This window comes from Spodoptera frugiperda, chromosome 11, assembly GCF_023101765.2.
Source record: "Spodoptera frugiperda isolate SF20-4 chromosome 11, AGI-APGP_CSIRO_Sfru_2.0, whole genome shotgun sequence".
In the NCBI taxonomy this organism is placed as follows: domain Eukaryota; kingdom Metazoa; phylum Arthropoda; class Insecta; order Lepidoptera; family Noctuidae; genus Spodoptera; species Spodoptera frugiperda.
In genome coordinates, this window is record NC_064222.1 from 2,662,220 (window position 1) to 2,680,423 (window position 18,204).

Below are 18,204 nucleotides of genomic sequence, written 5' to 3' on the forward strand. Positions count from 1 at the left end.
ATAACAAGTTCATTGGTATTTGTTCCCTTTTTATTACGCTCGAGTTCGAAGTTCACGTTGTTTATGTAATTCCAATGATATTTCGATGAAATTATTGCTTTACGCTCAGCTGAGTGAGCAGTTTGTAGAGCGAGACTACTTGATGTTATTGTCAAACGCACGTGGACGTGATCTTTATTGGGAAATAAACCAGTCAATACTAAGCCTAGGTTAATAGGATTAATTGACTAATAGAAATAAAGATAACCAATATAATTCGACTTAAATCTGTAACCAACTACAAAATTATGTAAACAAAAACAAGTAAACAACAAGATTATGTAAATGTGTAGCCTATACCCTACACTACACTACACTCTACATCGTTTATTTTAGTTCAAATCAGACACTGATTTCTGAAAATGATACCGGCACAATTTTTATGATTCCTTTAACAAAGTGAATGCATTTTAAAACTTCCTTATTAATTTGTAATTAAGCAGTATAATGTAATTTGTTAATAAAATATATAATTACACTTATATTTGAGAGTGCAATGCAGCAAATAACACATTAAATTGCGTCATCGTGTAAACAGTTTTCGTTTAATTGTTATTAAATAAATACATACGCATTTTAAATGGCAGATGTTTTTACTAACAAGTATTAAGAACTATTAATAAGTATTGTTTTATTATAATGCAAAATTGGAATAAAAGAAGAGCTTCAACGTCACCGTTACAGCTGTTAAAAGACAATAAACAAAGTTTTCTGTAGGGTTGTTCAACTTAGAAACAGCTGTCAGAAAATACAGCTAGATCTTTACTTTAAACCAACACTAGTACATATTTAGTAATGAATTATATGTATAGACTTATGTTCCTAAATACTTGAGTGTCTAATTAAACTATCGGTCACAAAACAAAACAATGCTAAAATACTTGAAAATGAACACAAAATGTAACTCATACTAAGTTAGCATTAGTAGGACACACATACTTAAATACCGTAAGTTTTATTAAGTCTACCTATTAAAAACATCTTGTAGATATACTATGTTACAGACTGTAGACCATTACACAAACCATTATTAAGTCACTATGTTGTTTCTCTGGTGCTAACTACACACAACCAGGATTGCAGCAGGTAATAGAGCGGTGATTACAACTCTGTTATCAGTGCAACGCTTTCGTGGAAAGTCGTATCTATTCGAAAATTGTGTTTCAACACGTCAGGAGACTATTATCGGAGTCGCTCGATAAATACGTGTTCATTATTTGTACATAGTTAAACATTTTTCTCTAGCCATCTTTGGAATTATGCAAAAAAGATGCCACTTAAAATAATATACTTACGGCCGTACTCAGAGACATTTAACAATTACTTAAACTACTCCTTAGTAACGAACTCCAAAAACAAATGCTCAGGACTGGGATAAGTAACCATTGAATGACTCTGAGTGTGTCGGATAAATATTTAAGAAATGTTTGACTGTATAAAATGCATAATCATTTTATCATAACAAAAATGTCAGCAAGCGCATGTATTCAGAGAGGTCGGCATATAAAACACAATGGTAACAACACATAGACCATTAAATATTTCGAAAAACCACAAAAGACTTTGTAACAAATCGTTATCTAGAATCCAACCTTTAAACCGTTTAGAAAAGGTGAACGCCGCTTTCTGCCTAATTGAAAATTTCAAATAACATGCTAACTAATGTAATCGATTTGGGCGAGCAAACAATACGATGCAGCAACCTCTATTGTTAATCCAGATGAAACAATTCTCTTATAGTAGGTCCGCGTGAACCGTGAAGCCGCTTTATCGCTTTAAAACGCTTTACGCCTATTACTTTTTATGACTACACTCGTGATGCAACTGGCCGCCTTGAACTTTCTTGGTGTTTGCACATCATTCCGCCAAACAATGCACTGTGTACGAAAGTTCAAACCAAAGGATTCGGTGCGGTCATGTCCGATGTGCGAACGTTCAGTGAAACTTGGAATAGAAATGTGTTAGTTTTGACGTTTGTTACCTACATATTGGATTTTACACTTTACTTCCCTAGTAAGTGGGACATTAGTCTCCAAGTTTAGTTATAGCTTTACATTTGCTAGTTCTGTAAAAATCTTTAATTGGCTGTAGACGCTGTACATCATACCACCACAAATAGGGCCCAATAGGGCTGATGCCGACCCAGAGCTGCGGACTGCCTAGCTGGTTACCGGGGCTCCTGCACGAAACGAAGGAATAGGAACAGGGTGGTTTTAATCTGAAAGGGTATGACACTCTCTGAAGAAGTCATTGGATAAAATCACTTAAAAAATATTTCTAATGTACACACCTACGACTATAAATAAAGGAATAAAAAGACATGTATCTGTCTTAATCTATGGCCTTAATGTACCTATATAACTGAGGATGTAACATATAAGAAGACAAGACTTTACCTAACATATATAAATCATTTGGTTCTGTTGGTCATTTCTAATTCTATATGTTTTGTACAGAGTCGTCATCTAATAAGGTGTGATTTGTGAATCATTTCTATACTTGGCAACTAAACACGTAAGTTACTTGTTTATCAACCCATCCTTATTTATTATATTGCTTATACATATTAGATCTGTTGACGCAAATAGAAAATTGACGTTAATCACAATCATACACGGAGTAAAAACCCGTGGATCGTGATGGTTAACTTATCACTATAGAAGCCACCACTTGGCAACTAGTAGCCATGATTACATTACACGGTAACGAATTAAAAAAATATGGTCAGTGTTTATACAAATTAAAAGAGGATCCACGCTCGAGTCGGACGCGCGATAAATGTCAAGGTGAATCCAAGATGGCGCTATTAAAACAAATATGGACGACGGATTCGTAAATACGAAATTTAAACTTGGATTGTTTTGTACTACACTTCACATCACGGCCGTTTTTTCCTGAAGTAGAAGGGTAAGAGTGGGCGTAACAGTCCAATATCTAGAGGAAAAATATTAGGTGATCTAAAGAGATTGTTCAAACTTTAGACTAAACAAAGATATGACATGTTCTGCGATCTAAAACTTCGTTTAAGCAGTCTCACTTGCAGTTCCTATAATAAAGTTATAAGTACTCTTCTTCTAGTAGGAGTCAATGAGATCTAGCTTGAACCAGACGACATTTGCTGCAAAAATCTCCTGAGGTCATTCCTCCAGTAACTCGCCAAAGGTGATAATCAAAGCTCAATAATGACCAAAATACAATGCAAATACCGATAGGTATATGTAGGTATTTGAACACCAACCAACTATCAAGGAAATCCTATTATAGAACATATAATTTGAACGCATTAGCTGTATAATTACCGTCAGTCGTATGTTCCTAAACACACGTGGTCGTGGCTGTGGTAGCGCGCCTCGCGGCCTCCGTATTATGATAATACGAATCCGTTGCAAACATAAACCTCGAATTTCCAGTTATTTGACGATTTAAATCAATAAACGGTCAAGTGCGACCTGTATTTGTCAGTTAGGTGGCAATGTGGCGTTATTGTTGGTGATTTGGGAGATTTCTAACTATGTAACAGTGGGGAACAATCGGTAACAATTTAGGGAAATAGTATCAATCTCGTTGGATATTTAACTATATGTATCATGAATTGGCGTCCGTAAATATTAAGCAAGAATGTACAGGTATTGTATGATATACCTAGACAACCTCTAACCACATAACATTAGACCAAGAATACCACAATGAAAAGCCCCATCATAATTACCTACCCTGGGAATCAAGCGATGAACTACTAACTACTTAAGAAGTTAATTGCGTTCCATCGAATATTTGGTCCTTATACATTTTGATACAAGACCTTCATGAAAAGCAAGGAGTTGTAAACCGATTTATTATTGAAATGATTTGTCAAATATAGCTGATTAGGTAGCAAGGACAATCTGCGTTCCATTGTGTTGCGTGAGGACGATCCGTCTGAAGCCTTCACCTGATTCTAATGTTTAGTTTAAAAGATAAACATGAATCGTGTTTCGTAAATTACCACAGGTACGTACTGCTTGTGATTTTTATGTAATTCTGTGAACGTGCCTTGTTAGTTATTTTAGCAGGTTTTTATTAGATGTTTGTTCAAGTTTCTGCGACGAAGCGTGCGGTGGAGTCACAACATTTGTAGATCTTAACGAGACTCTTTAATTAAATGGCGGAAAACCCACGCGAAATTATTATTTTTAAAACAACACAGCTCCTAAACATTGTTTTATGAGAAAAAAAAACAGTAAAAGCCTTATACGGACATATATCGACCAGATTGACGATATTATATTAAAGAAGGGCCAAATTAAAAGTACCCTTAACTGACGAGCATGTATGAAAAGACTGATGACTGTTGATAAAGTATTTTTGAGAACTTCATAGGTTTGAGTACTTAAAAGTATTTGTAAACAATCAAATAAACATGAAAACAACAAACGTAGGTACCTACCTAAATAGGGGAAAGTGGGGTAAACGCGAACGCGGGGTAAACCCGAACCCAATAGTTTTAATATGTTAGAAAGATATAGCCGTATATCACTCGCCGGTAACTCAAAGATCACGCCACCACCAGTGCCAGTCAACGACACGGGAGACGCGGACGCACGTACTTTGCAAGGTATGTCAATTTTAATATTTTCAATGTTTTCGATGTAAGTTTTTGATAAATTGAACTTAGTGTAGCTTTATTTCTATTGAGAATAGTTATTTAACCTTTACATAGTGGGAAACTTACATACTAAACCATTCAAATGACAGTGACGCATTTGGTAAAAGTTTTATAAACTAAAATATTTTTTCCATTTAATTTTTTTCGACCCGGTGGGGTAAAGGCGAACGCTGCATGTCGGGTAATCTCGAACGTTCGGCATTACTCCTCTCTCCTTTTTTTGTTAGTTCCCTGTTCATATTTTTTTTCCAACTAGCCACTGGCAAATAGGGTATAGTGTTTTCCAGTCTATATTAATTTCTTTGTGGCACTAAATTATGTTGTCGAGTGATTTTGATAATGCTAAACATCAAATAAATTGTTTCAGATGCCTCGTAATTATAAAAGAAAAACTGAAACTAAATACAGTTTAGATGATCTTAAAAGGGCTATAGTCGATGTTCAAACCAAGAAACTCAGCATTGGCAGAGCAGCAAATACTTGTGTTCCAAAAACTACAATTTACCTTAGTAATGTTAGTACGTGATTACCCCACTCGGTGTTCGGCTTTACCCGACATCAGTTGGGTAAAACCGAACACTAAGGGTTTTGTTTTTCGGTCATTTTGTTATATTTTATTAAAAAAAATTATGATGTTGATTAGTAATACGTTAGCTAGATAAGTAAAGTTTATAATTCAATAATTAAAGAAACTCTGTGATTTGATTCCACTGTTTTATTTATATTTTCCCTTAGGTGTTCGTGTTTCCCCCACTTTCCCCTACTTAGATTTTCAAGCCGTAAATTTTGTTCTAAAATACATGCCATAAGTAATAAATGTTTCCAAAGGACTATTTCAGAAATATTAATGTCCGTGCAATGTAAAATAGTTCTTAGACATTTGAACATTTTGCGTTTGTGTCGTTAATGATGTTTTGTATGAATGTGGACGATATATGAAGGCATGCAAGGACAAAATTGTAGACCCTTCTCCTAGCCTCACAGTATAAAGATATTCTAGTTGACAACCAAATGCTTGAATTCTTATACATAGGTACACTTACATAGGTACCTATGTTTTCTTATATTACAACTATGCAACTTGATCCACCTGTCTCCTTACCTGTTTTTGTGTGACTGCAAGATATTCGTAGACATTATTATTTGTCACAAACATTATATAGTTAACAACATATAAAAATGTATTTTTATTTTATTCTTATTTTTATTTAAGTTATTAGAGTCTGTCTGTCTGTCTATCTCACAGTTATTCTTTTCTATTCATTCTTATTTAACAATTATTAGAAAAATACAATTTCCTTTCTCGAATGTTTTGTTTTATGCGATACTCGACCCGGAGCTGCGGACTGCCTAGCCGGTAGCCGGTTACCGGGGCTCCGGTTCAAAGAGCAGGAGTAGGAACGGACTCTTACTCTTAGTCAGACTCTTACTAGTCAGTATACATCCTCTGATTTCGCCCAGGGCGTTTACTGTTTTGAAATGTTTTACATTTAATACCTAATTAAATGCCAGACATTTTTATGACACCTAGGTACAACTACTTTTTCTTAATACCAGAGAAACTTGATTAAGTTACGCCATCACTAATGGTAATTTTACTTGTAAATGACCGGTTTTAAATACCTACATCTAAAACAACAATATTTTGATCAATAATACAATTAGGTAAGCTTGTAATCTGAGAGTGGCGAAACCTGAATAGAAAATGGCAGCAAAGGAGATTAAATAAGCAAATTGGATTAATACACTATATTATAATAATACACTTTATAATAATTTTGTACTATTAATTAAATGTAGGTAGGTAAACCTTAGCCGCCGAGTATGCATGAAAAGGCTGATGACTGTTGATGAAGAGAATGTAAGATTCGTAGCGATTGGCGTTCCATAGTCTCTGTCTACCCCTATAGGAAACAGGCATGAGGTTATTTATGTATTTATACAATTAACATCAGATGCCAATGTTAGATACTACACAAGGTAGAACCAAAACTACCAAAAGGTATCAAAGATTCACTCACTCGGATTTCTAAGTTTTGTCGCAGGACCTAATTCTGATAGACAGTAAGCGAAGTAAGTTTCACATGACACATTTAAAATTCCACGTTTTTATTGACAATAAACAAATCGAAAATTCCATGGCCCTAACCCCAATGAATTTCATTTCTAACCATCGATTCAGACACCTCTCAAAATAGCAATGTTTACGCCAAAAGAGACCAGTCAAAAAGTGTCTGTAAACTGTAAAATGAAGATGGTCAGACAGTTTACTCACATACATACATAAAGCGTGTATTACAACATAATAATATTGTAGATGGAAACCCTGGTTGCCTAGCGAGCCGGTTCCGCAGGGGTCAGCCGACAGCCAACACTTTCACGAAACATCCGCAATCATATTTATCTCAAAACTCAACATACATATTCTCTAGAAGACTATACCTAACGTAATACATAAATCGATCTCGTATGTATTAATAAATACTACTTAGATTAGTTGTGCACAGTTTGTCTTTATTTATGTTTTAATTTTGATCCTATATTATCGCAGTCCCCAAGTTTTCTTTAAGTAAGGAAAATTGTGGTTGATCGCCTGTAGAGATTTTCTTGTGGCTAGTGAGATGATGATATACGATGCTATGAATGCCGTCAAACTAAAGTCATTGAATTAAAATTGAATTTTGGCACTCGTTTTGTTGGATTTCCGTCAATAACCTTTCTGGATCAAACCAGACATCTTGTATTAAGATCGATCACTAATTTCGGCAGATAAAGGAAGACTGCAGACGAAAAAATAAAGATTTGTAGCAACAAGAGTCAAAAGACTGGCACAGGGTGTACTTTTTCGTGGATAACACATAAGTCACTGTAATTTAAAAACTGTAGGACTTAGATTTTTTTTTATATTTTTCTGATAACAGTTGGAACCTTGCTGATCATCTAGTGCCCGTTGGACGTCGATTTCAGGGACACCCTGTATAATCGTTCTTTTTAAAGGTAGAAAATCATCCAGTGACTTCTCCCGCCTTGGGCGGCTAGACTCTTACTGACTAAAAACCACCCCGTCTCTACTCGAGCTCTGGTTTTCGAGCTGGAACCCCGGAAACCCATTAGGCAGTCTGCAGCTCCGGGTAATTTCCTCTTCTTAAGCATTGTGGGGAACCGACAGAAATTAAAAGCAGATTTTAAATAATGAACAGAGTAACCATGGGCAGCTAAAACACCAGAGGAGCGATAAATACGTTGCCGGCACAGAACCATACTCTTTTTTGATGATGGTGCTAGCCGATGTTGTATAAGATATAAGTAGCATAGAAAAACATACAAATGATATACGGGGATAGCAACAGTATGTCGTGGTAAATACACAGAAGTTGGTTATGAAGACTTGAAGATCAAGTGCGGTTACCTGTGTGCTATTAAAGAGGTCATATATATTAGTAGATGGAACAGGTACCTAAGTGCGAGTATGTTATTGTTACGGGTATTGCTAGATAAGCAAAAAATAGACAAGTAAGTAGATACACTTAGGTATAAGATTGGTAGAATGCTAACAATAGACCGTTTGCGTGTTCCTAGAAATAGAAATAGTACCTCAATAACATGTGACTGAGAAAAGCCTAAGCATATGATATCCTATTCGATATTTGTAGGTAGGCATCTAATCGAATCAAGACTATCGTAAATAGATGGTTACACTATCGTATAAAGTTATTGTTATTATTTAGTTAATATGATTAATTTACTTATTAGTGTACTTTATGATATCTGTTGTCAAAATAAATAATTGTCTATCGTATTGGATTATATCTGTAAAGGTAGATAAATATAAGGTAGATTAATAGTTGTAAGTACAATATGTAAACAAATAAAAACAATACCGCCTTCTTCATTAAAGTCGGCTAAAAAGAATTACATATCTTGATAGATGTAAGGTTAAAATTACAATATCAATTTCACCTACTTATGAAGATATATTTGTCCATTTAGTGTTTAAAGATAATCTTAAACGCGCGCGGTTTTCGCCACTTTTGGAACTTTCTTTCTTTAACTTTCAAACATATCATAGCATGATCTCTCTTAATTATTTGTTTAATGAGTATTTGGAGAAATTGCACTCAAAGTAAATAATTGTTGAAACAGTGAAACAGTGCAAGTTTTTAATACTGCGATTTTATAAAATACTTATTTCATTTTCTTCGCAATATGAAGAGAAAATACCTGGCGAATGTCTGTCGTGCTTTTCAATCAGAATCTAATTAAATAGCTAACTGGTATTAAGGTATGTAATTATAGAAAGTTGCTAGATAGAAGCGAAAACTACTGTTTTCAATATCAATGCCGCGTTAAACTGGAAAATTACTGGAAAATCCTGATCCTGTATGACAATCTATTCGCCAATTAACGATAACGGGCTTAAAGTTTTAATTAATAGATAGTGTCGGATAGTTGACTGAAATGTAAATAATTTTCTATCATCACATAGGGAGGTAACGAGGTTTTGTAAACACTCACCTGACACGGAAGCGTGTCCGAAGAGCCAACCCGTCCTTCGGGCGTTTCCAAAATATCACATTCACTCCCTTACAACACTTCCAAAAAGTACAATAACCAAAACAAAAATAATATTTAAAAAAAAAAACAAACACAAACTTTAAAAAAAATTACAAAAATAAACAGTCACACAGTTCCGAGTCCATTGTTGTTAATTTTAAATTTCGAAAATATAATCAACGAACTTCGTTGCATTCGAAATTTCGAATTTAAAATCGTACGTCACTATAGAGGTGCGATCAAAACCGGTAGCGTGGAGCGTGGAGCGTGCTCGCGGCAAAGAGGTTGGTTATCAACTGCAGGTGAGTGAAGCGACGGCCGGTGGCGGCGAGAGGCTGGGTGCGGGCCGCATGTGAATGTAAACTTGTACCTCCTAAAGGTTCTTCCATTAGAGCTGCAACGCTCGGCCGGTTCGAACCGGACATTAAGGGACGAGACCAGGGTGGAGAGAAACTTCCTTCCCGTCCTTAGAACAAACACATCGATGTCATTTCTTAAGAAATGTGAAAGTGTTTACAGTTGCTACACAAAATGGCAAGCTCTCGATCATAAATCATAAATGAGTGTTAATTAAACATAAATATTGGAGGTACGGTATCTATTAAGACTCCTACGCGTAAAGTAGGTACCTTTTATGTTCTGTTAGTACGTACATATTTAATAGCATACAAGACGCCCGCACACTGAACACTTTCAGTTTTCTCCTCAAAATAATTCAAATTAACTATCTACGCTACGTCACATACACATAGGTACATAATGTTACGTCTTTTAATCAAGAGGTGCACATTTTCAATATAACGAGGACTTTTCACGAGTTATGTAATGGGTTCCATTTTCCATAATAAGGGGTGAGCAGGGTGGTCTTAACATGACACAAGAGGTTTCATAAGGATATTTGTGAAATCTGTTATGAAGGTACTTATAAATCAATCATTTAAGACCATAATGGGTATCATAGGTACATATTACAGGGAAAAGTAAAATTGTTCACCCCGGGAATCTAATCTGAAACTAGTGGGTAGTAGCGATAGCGTCCACTCGACCGAGGCCATATTTTCAATAAATTATAGGTAGGTACTCAACTGCTATACTTAATTAGTTTTCGTTATTAGTATTATTTACATCTCTAAATACCCACTATCCCATAACTGTTATTAGTTATTACAGACTAAAGTCAAATCGAAGGTTTTTCTTATTTCTGCTTACTCTCCTAATATGCTTTGCTATTATGAGTCATTATAGTGACATCTATTGAGCATTTTGTGTACTTACATTCTAAAAGATTGTAACTTATAAAACTAGATGGCGTTAAATGGGGCACTTTAAAATATTTTCGCGATGGATTTAAAATGTATGAAATAAATAATAAATTAATGATTCATATTGGTTAACAGTAAATTAAAATCTAAAGTAAAAAAAAACTAATTTACAATTCAGTACATTTATTTTTTTAACCTTCAATCCACCCTTCTCTACACTTTCTGTACAGTAATTTTGCTATTTCGATTATATTTTAAGATGTAAGAATGTATTAACTTCAGACTTTGAAAAAAAACTTCTTATGATAATAAGATTAAACTAACATATTACTCTTCTTTCAAAGCAAGAAAATAACAAAATGAAAATAAAATACTCAGTTGAATAACTTTTTTTATTCAGTATTTTGAGTAACTAGCCAGAATTGGCAACAAACAACATAGATTACACTGCCTCTTGTCACAGAGAGGCAAAGACAACACATTCACAAAACTCCTACTATTGTCCGTTTCAGATCAACACCTACGGTAATCAGTACCGTTTCCGTGAGCCCTATAATTGAGGTTTCACATCTTTGTTGAGGATCAGTGCTGGGTTCTGCATGTCCAACTGGCACTGAGCAATGTCACTCAGAGCTCCTTGGATCTTCTCCAGCAGGATCTCACCTTGACGAACAACCTGCAAGGTAGTACTAGTTTTAAATTCATATTCAGATAAAGATTGTATTTCCTAGGTCCTTATTGTATAATACATGCAGTGTATTCAACTTGCCGACTATTCAAAAGAATAGTATTACAAATAATGAAGATATTATACATATAAATCGTTTGTGTTATTAAAATGCAACAATGAATAAGACATGTCCAAAGTAAGCGAGAAATTAAGAGTAGTATAAAACAGTGTTTTACCTCTTCCAGTTGTTCAGCAGCCTCCTTGTTCTCCGCCTCCAGACGCCTCAAGCTTTGCACCTGCAGCTCCGTAGAGCTCTCCTCACTAGGCAACGACTCGATCAGAGTATCAATGTCCTTCGCGCACCGAGAAATAAGCGTCGCAAACAACATAGCATAATCCTCCTGGTTTTGTTGCTGTTGCGGCGTCTGCGACCCACTACGATCGAAGCCAGGGAACTTGCTTGGTGTAGAAAACTGCTGCAGTATACCTATGCTGTTGCAAAAGTGCTCAGCTTGCTAGAAAACAGTAAAAAGTAATGTAAATACCAACGTCATGTTACAAAATCAAACTTAGCAACAAAGTAAGCTATTTTTACCTGGTTTATGGTGTCTTGGAGCTGCGTTAGACGATCTGCCATTGTTGCTATTTATGATATACGAATAAGCAATTTCAAGTTAAATAATTGTTGAAATATCAAGAATAAGTTTTATAAAGACTAGAAAATGTACTCAAACAATCAACCATGAACTGACAATGACATTTACTGTTATCTGTGAGAAATAGAAGTGAATATAGCTGCAAGTACTTAGGTTGCCATTCTAGAAAAAAGGACTTGTCCGTAAATCGATCAAATAATAGTGATATCTTTAATTTAAATTATTTTTTATTAATTATAATTTGTTATTCAGTCATGATTTATTATTGGCGAGTCTGCACTAATTAGTGCATTTATTAATTTCTAAGTTACCTTATGCACTTATTTATAAGGAAAGGAGGTAAGTGATTTTTTAAGGATGTTAACCCTGTACTATACGAAAATCTGGTCCTTGTGTCCGCACCAGGGTAGCCCGCGAAATTTGAACTCTAATAACAATCACCATTGGCATCACAAATTAAAAATGATGTTATTTAGTTACGCAAGAAGGAAAGCTAATCAACTCAGGTTGTAGAAGAACATAAGACTATTGTAATATTGAACATTATATTTATTAAATTAAGCAGTGTACATAGTATTTTTATGACTAGAAGTAAAAATATCACAATCCAATCAATTATGTACAGTCAACAACACCAATTTAGCCGATAAATACTTTAAGTACTGTATGCAGATACATTTAACAAACTATAAAAAGCTTTTGTCATAAGTAGAAAACAATTTAAAAAATGATTTTTGGAAGTAGGTACTTCAGATGTGTTGGTTGCGCTTATTTTCTTACTGCAAGAGCATTTAAACACTCCTTGAATCACTTATTCATTATTTTAACAAACTATTCATTATTGTGCCGTAACTATTTTTTTAATGACTAGATCTTCTTAAGAATCATTTTCAAAAATAAATTACATAATTAACTAACTACATGATTGAAAATTGTGATTAAAATTAAAACAATATTTAGAGTAAGACATTTTGGATCCTATAAAAATATCAGATTTTCTTCTATTAAACAAAAATATCGAGATTAAAATGACTACTTCTTATTTAACTACACATGACTAGATGATTATGACTACATATTATTTTTTGGATTTTTCACAAAAATAACGAGAGATGTGACCGCTATAAAATATTTATATGAACGAGGATATTTTAGTGAACACAAATAAATAACTTTGGTGATATGTAACTGTGAAATGTAAACATTTAAACATCATTTAGCAATAATAAATAGGATTACATGATAACAAATTGAGATATCTAAGCAAACAGTAATTCAATAAAGCTTTTCGACAACAATAAACATTTAAATAATTAATATCAATAATAAATGATAGGACTAACTTATTAAAGCCGATGAGGAACACAATTACTAGGCAGAGTGATAAATAGAGGCCAACGCACACAACACAAGTTCGAGTGGACTTACTTAACAGTCTTTTAGGGTGAAAGGTTTTACTTAAACATTACAATTTATAATAGTTATTGTTTCTGTCCATTCTTATACATACTTACAAGCACTTAAAGCAAACTCTCTACCTTTTGTAGACTGTTTAAATGTGTCGAAGTAAAATGACTCTTCAGCACTTTATGACAAGGGTCCAAATTAAAAAGAATAGTGTGCTTGGTTGGGTTACTCTAAAAGAAACAAAAGTAAGTAAATTATCTATAACACAAAGGTTGATATTCCGATGAATTAAATTAAAATTCTATGACTTAGAGATTTAGAGGTAAAGGATATCAAACCTAAATGTATTATTGCTGGTAAATATTTGGCTGATCTTGGTCAAACTCACAAGACTTAATTTGTGTGCTCTGTAAACTAGTTAATAATAATAAACATTAAGAGACAAAATATAAATAACAACTTAGAATGACAATCACCAATCAGAAGGCATGTCTATTATATAGTGCCATTAACAAATTTAAATTTGGTCAAAGGATTGATTTCTGTTAAAGAATTTCATACAAAAAAATATATTTTCAGTGCTTTTGAGCCATTCACAACTGAAACATTCAAGTTACTTAATCTTAAACAAAGTGGCGACATTACATAATTATGCAAGTGAGATTCAATAAAACAATTTATCGTGCCAGTGCACCCAACTTACTTCTCAGTTGTGAATCTGTGGGCAAAGCCAGAGCCCACTTACGTAAACCAACTAACATAACTGAACTTAAAACTAATATGGCTCCACATACAGAAAACTTGCTTGGAATCTCATTGAAGAACATTACTTGCCACAAAAACGCAAACACTATATCTGCGGACCTAGCAATGGCCACAGGACCAGCCTGTTCCATTTGCAAAGACATTGTCAACAATATCTGACCCAGATAACTAAATAAAGCCAAACATACTACGAGGAATCTCTCTGTGCCACAAATAGGCATACATAACACCCCAAACACATATGAGTAAAACAATGTTTGTATTATAGCAATAGCACCAAAGTTTGTCATTATTACAGAGAAATGCAACCCTTTGAGCACTCGAAGCAGAACGTAAGCATTTGCCCCAAATATTGTTGATATAAAGGCAGCCACAGCTCCTCGTAAACTATTGTAGTTCTGGTTATGCTCTGCACCAGGATCATCACCAAACAAAAATGGTGGATGAGTAATTAATATCACTCCAATAAGAGTCAATATAATGGATATTGTATTCCAAATACCACAAGGTTCCTTCAAGAACACCCGAGCAAACAATGCAACAAAAACTGGCACTGAAAATACTATAACAGAAGCATCTGCCAGTGGCATGTTGCGGAAAGCATAAAAACTTAACATTAAGCCTACTGTGCCTACAATGGACCGCAATAGAAGGAGGACGCGTTTCCCTTCAGGAAACACTGGCTGTTCTGTGTATATGACTATGGGTATAGTTGGAAGAAGTACTCCAATAAATCGGAACATGGCGAGTTGCATAGGGTCGATGTTGACGAGGCTCTTAACGATAACCGAGCATAGTGAGAAGAACAAAGACGACAATGTCGCCAGGATCAGGCCGAGATATGGACATCTTTTTATCAATGGTCTCTTGTTCTCAAGAAGATTTGGTAGTGTCTCGTCGCCGCTTCCCGCCGACAAGTCCACGAGGTGTTGAAGTTCCAAATGCTCCGGCATAGCTCCACATCCACCTGAAACCGCACCCCGCTGTGTTATTGGAAGTCGAACATTAATAAATTACTACACGAAAAATTGTTTCGCTTCTTTACAAACCTGTCGGGAATTCCGATTTACAAAATAATATCCTTTTATAAGTTCGCAGTTAAATCTTCAACAATCCCATTCTAAATATACCAAATTGATAAAAAAATAACACTGATATCGAGATTTTCACGATTTTCATAGATTTCCCTACACTGACATTGACAATTTACTGACAGATTGTTCATCCTGAAACTGAAAAAAGAAAATTTTCCCACGTTCCAATTTACGCTGAAGTGAAAAGTGGAAAAGTGAAGCCTATTCTTACTAAATTAATTATACTCCAACTATTTCGGCTAGACCAAAAAATCAGAGTTTGTCACGGCCTGACAGAAAACCAGCGTGAAACAACGCTTGCCTTATGTTTCAAAAGCGGCGGAGGCCCTCAGCGTCCAAAAGGACCAAATAATACTTTCATTTCGGGTCCTTTTGGCGCACTTGTAGATAGTAGCACCTCTAGTTTGTGTAAAAATAAAAACTTTGACATGACGTTGACATTGATTCGACAATTTGATTTGTTTTGATTTGGATGGCGGCAATTCGATTTAGCTACTGTAGAATAGTTTTATCAAGAAATTCAATTAAATATTCACTTCGAAGTGAAGAATGAACAATTCTACAGTGTCTAAAATACCGTTTGTTGCTGAATATCTGCTGGATCAAATACAAAAACGTGTCAACGATTGTGAGGACAAACAACGTTAGTTTGGTTAAGTTGTAGTTGTATTATTTAAATAAACGGGTGCTTAAAAACTGATATTATTTTGTACAGTTTTAGATGAAGATCTATTGTCACTTCATTCAGTATTTGGAGCAGTGCTTGAAAGAGCATTAGATATCTTGGAAAAGTATCCGACGTTCGTTGCATACACAACAGTGAACAAGGCAAGAACTTTGATAGAGATAAAAGGTGAAAACGACCGATGTTACAGAATATTTCCACGCATTAATTATTGCCCTTGCCAGTCGTTTCAACATCAAGTATTGGAACGTAAAGCTCAAATAGTGTGCAAGCATGTGCTAGCTGGTAGAGTTGCACAAATACTCGGCAGGATAACTGTGCATGAAGTGACGCAGGATCAGTACTTGATGTTATTGCGCTCCATGTACGTCATTGATGAGAATGATGGATGAAGGAACATCTCAGTACTACTTCACAGCATCTATGGACTCTGGGAAGACACTGTGCAGTTTATTGAAAGCTATTCAGTTCCAAGAGGTAACATACAATATAACATTTGTTCCTTATTATGAGTTACATACTTTAATAATACATTGGCTTGTAATCATGGGTATGTTATCTCTTTCAGACAGCAGTGTTCTGTGCCCTTCCAGAGGGTCTGAAGCTGACCGTGGAGGAGGGCAAGTGTGTGCAAGCTTCAGCCTATGTACCTTCAGACAATTTTACTGAGTACCATGTGCGAGATGATGTGGATGTTATGTTCAAGGTAAAAAAGAGAATCACTTTTAGTTCCTACTAAAAATATGTTAAAAATGTACTAAAAATATGTTTGTGGAATAAAAATTGTCTGTATTTCAGATCAGCATAGCAGTGCTGGCAGAATGTCTGAATATATTTGGCTCGGGCGAGGAATCCAGCTTGAAGATGTACTATAGAGGTGAAGGCTCACCACTTCTTTTAGTGTAAGTTACAGAAGACTTACCTACAGTAAGCTTATATTTTGCTTCTGTATCTAGAAAATACAAACCCATCAAAAACATCCTGCTAAAAACCAAGAATCATAACTTAGTTTTTCTACAATTAAAAGTTGTGAGATTTATTAAATATACTGTGTTTTATGCAATGCCTATGCAGGCATAGATTCTCAGTTAGAGCTGAGTAACCTATGGAGTGTCTTGCTCATTTTTCTCCATAAGAATCTATATCTTGGAATGAGAACAAAATTTTATGTTCACTAATTTTTTTTTGTTTTGACAATTGTTGTAATATTGAATCCAATTTATTCCAGGTTACAACCCCAATCAGTAAACAATGTGATGACAGACTGTGAGATAGCAACACAAACAGCAGACTCTGTGTTGGAACTTCGAGATGAGGATGCTGAGGAGGTTGCCAAGTTGGTGCTGAAGGCGCCTGCGTTCCTGGGCCTGCTGGCAGACTTGGAGCGATCCTGTGAAGTGTTTGAACTGAACCTCTCACCGGAACATCCAAATGTCAGCATTGTTACATATGGCATGCAGGTATACTTGACTCTAATACAATATTAATCTCTGTTCTTACAGTTAGTTTAGAAATAATCTTTGTTTTGTGGCATTTAGGAAAAAAGGAACTAAAATCCCCTAGTGCTTAAAATTTACATTGTAAAGTAAAAAGTATGTAATAAATTTTTTTGTCTGAACTTAATATTGTTTCTCACTGATGTTCAGAAGATAGCTATGGGACCTTCCTACCTCTGTGGGATAAAGGCGTGAGTTTATATACGTAATGTATGTGTTATCTTACAGGACAGGTCCTGCATTGACATGCCAAAGTCATCAGACATGGTGCAGAGCTTTAGTTGTGAGTCTCCAGTAACATTGAGGTACCAGTTGCAACACATACGGACTATTATGAAGGCACTGGCTATATCTACTAAGGTTTGTTTAAAATTAACATTACATGAATCCCATTAATGTAAATACAACTGTTTATGTGAATGAGAGCTACCGTTTTTTTCAACTTGTTCAACAGCAAATAGTCAAACCATTGGACATAAAATTTTTGATAACTACAGTGATTGGATAAACATTGTTACATTAAAAGCCAACCATATACTTAACTTAAAAAAATTTGAAAATGCTGATCTCAAGAGTATTAGTTATCCAACCTTAACAATTTTTCAGTGACTTCATAGTACCTATGAGACTGGTAGTAAAATATTTTATTTAATTCCAGGTTGTGCTAAGATGTAGCTCAAATGGCCTAATGCTGCTGCAGTTGAAGCTGGAGAAGGAAGACCAACGGCAGATGTTCTCAGAGTTCTACATAGTACCGTTACTTGATGATTGATTTAGTTCATAAGAGTATTTTATTATTTATATATTAAAATAAAACAGTTGTATAAAATAACGCCGTATTTTTTCGACAGGATAGACAAAGGCATAGTTAGTCTGCACTGAGTATTCACCAGTTAATATCTTTAATTACCACATTAGTCAATAGGTGGCC

At 34.9% G+C, this 18,204-nt stretch overlaps 4 protein-coding genes across 4 annotated transcripts in view; 1 reads left to right on the top strand and 3 right to left on the bottom strand.

The window, feature by feature from the left end:
- LOC118274869 (uncharacterized) overlaps positions 1-9,555 on the bottom strand; it is an 87,083-nt gene extending 77,528 nt beyond the window's left edge. Inside the window, exon 1 of the mRNA XM_035592618.2 lies at positions 9,200-9,555. The gene's annotated coding sequence lies outside the window, so the exon portion shown is untranslated. The remainder of the gene's footprint in view (positions 1-9,199) is intronic.
- Positions 9,556-10,874: 1,319 nt separating this feature from the next.
- On the bottom strand, positions 10,875-11,945 carry LOC118274787 (mediator of RNA polymerase II transcription subunit 21). The gene is made up of 3 exons (XM_035592492.2): positions 11,766-11,945; positions 11,407-11,685; positions 10,875-11,176 (listed from the first exon to the last, which is right to left on the bottom strand). Exons 1-3 carry the CDS (start codon positions 11,805-11,807, stop codon positions 11,051-11,053), a joined length of 447 nt encoding a protein of 148 aa, XP_035448385.1. The 5' UTR covers positions 11,808-11,945; the 3' UTR covers positions 10,875-11,050.
- Positions 11,946-12,354: 409 nt separating this feature from the next.
- LOC118275164 (solute carrier family 35 member G1) lies at positions 12,355-15,217 on the bottom strand. Its single transcript, XM_035593031.2, has 2 exons — positions 15,048-15,217; positions 12,355-14,965 (listed from the first exon to the last, which is right to left on the bottom strand). Exon 2 carries the CDS (start codon positions 14,949-14,951, stop codon positions 13,911-13,913), a length of 1,041 nt encoding a protein of 346 aa, XP_035448924.1. The 5' UTR covers positions 14,952-14,965; positions 15,048-15,217; the 3' UTR covers positions 12,355-13,910.
- A 944-nt stretch (positions 15,218-16,161) lies between these two features.
- On the top strand, positions 16,162-18,105 carry LOC118274816 (cell cycle checkpoint protein RAD1). The gene is made up of 6 exons (XM_035592540.2): positions 16,162-16,254; positions 16,346-16,483; positions 16,576-16,679; positions 17,006-17,237; positions 17,502-17,633; positions 17,932-18,105. The coding sequence occupies exons 1-6, from the start codon at positions 16,162-16,164 to the stop codon at positions 18,043-18,045; spliced, it is 813 nt and encodes a 270-aa protein (XP_035448433.1). The 3' UTR covers positions 18,046-18,105.
- Positions 18,106-18,204: the final 99 nt, after the last annotated feature.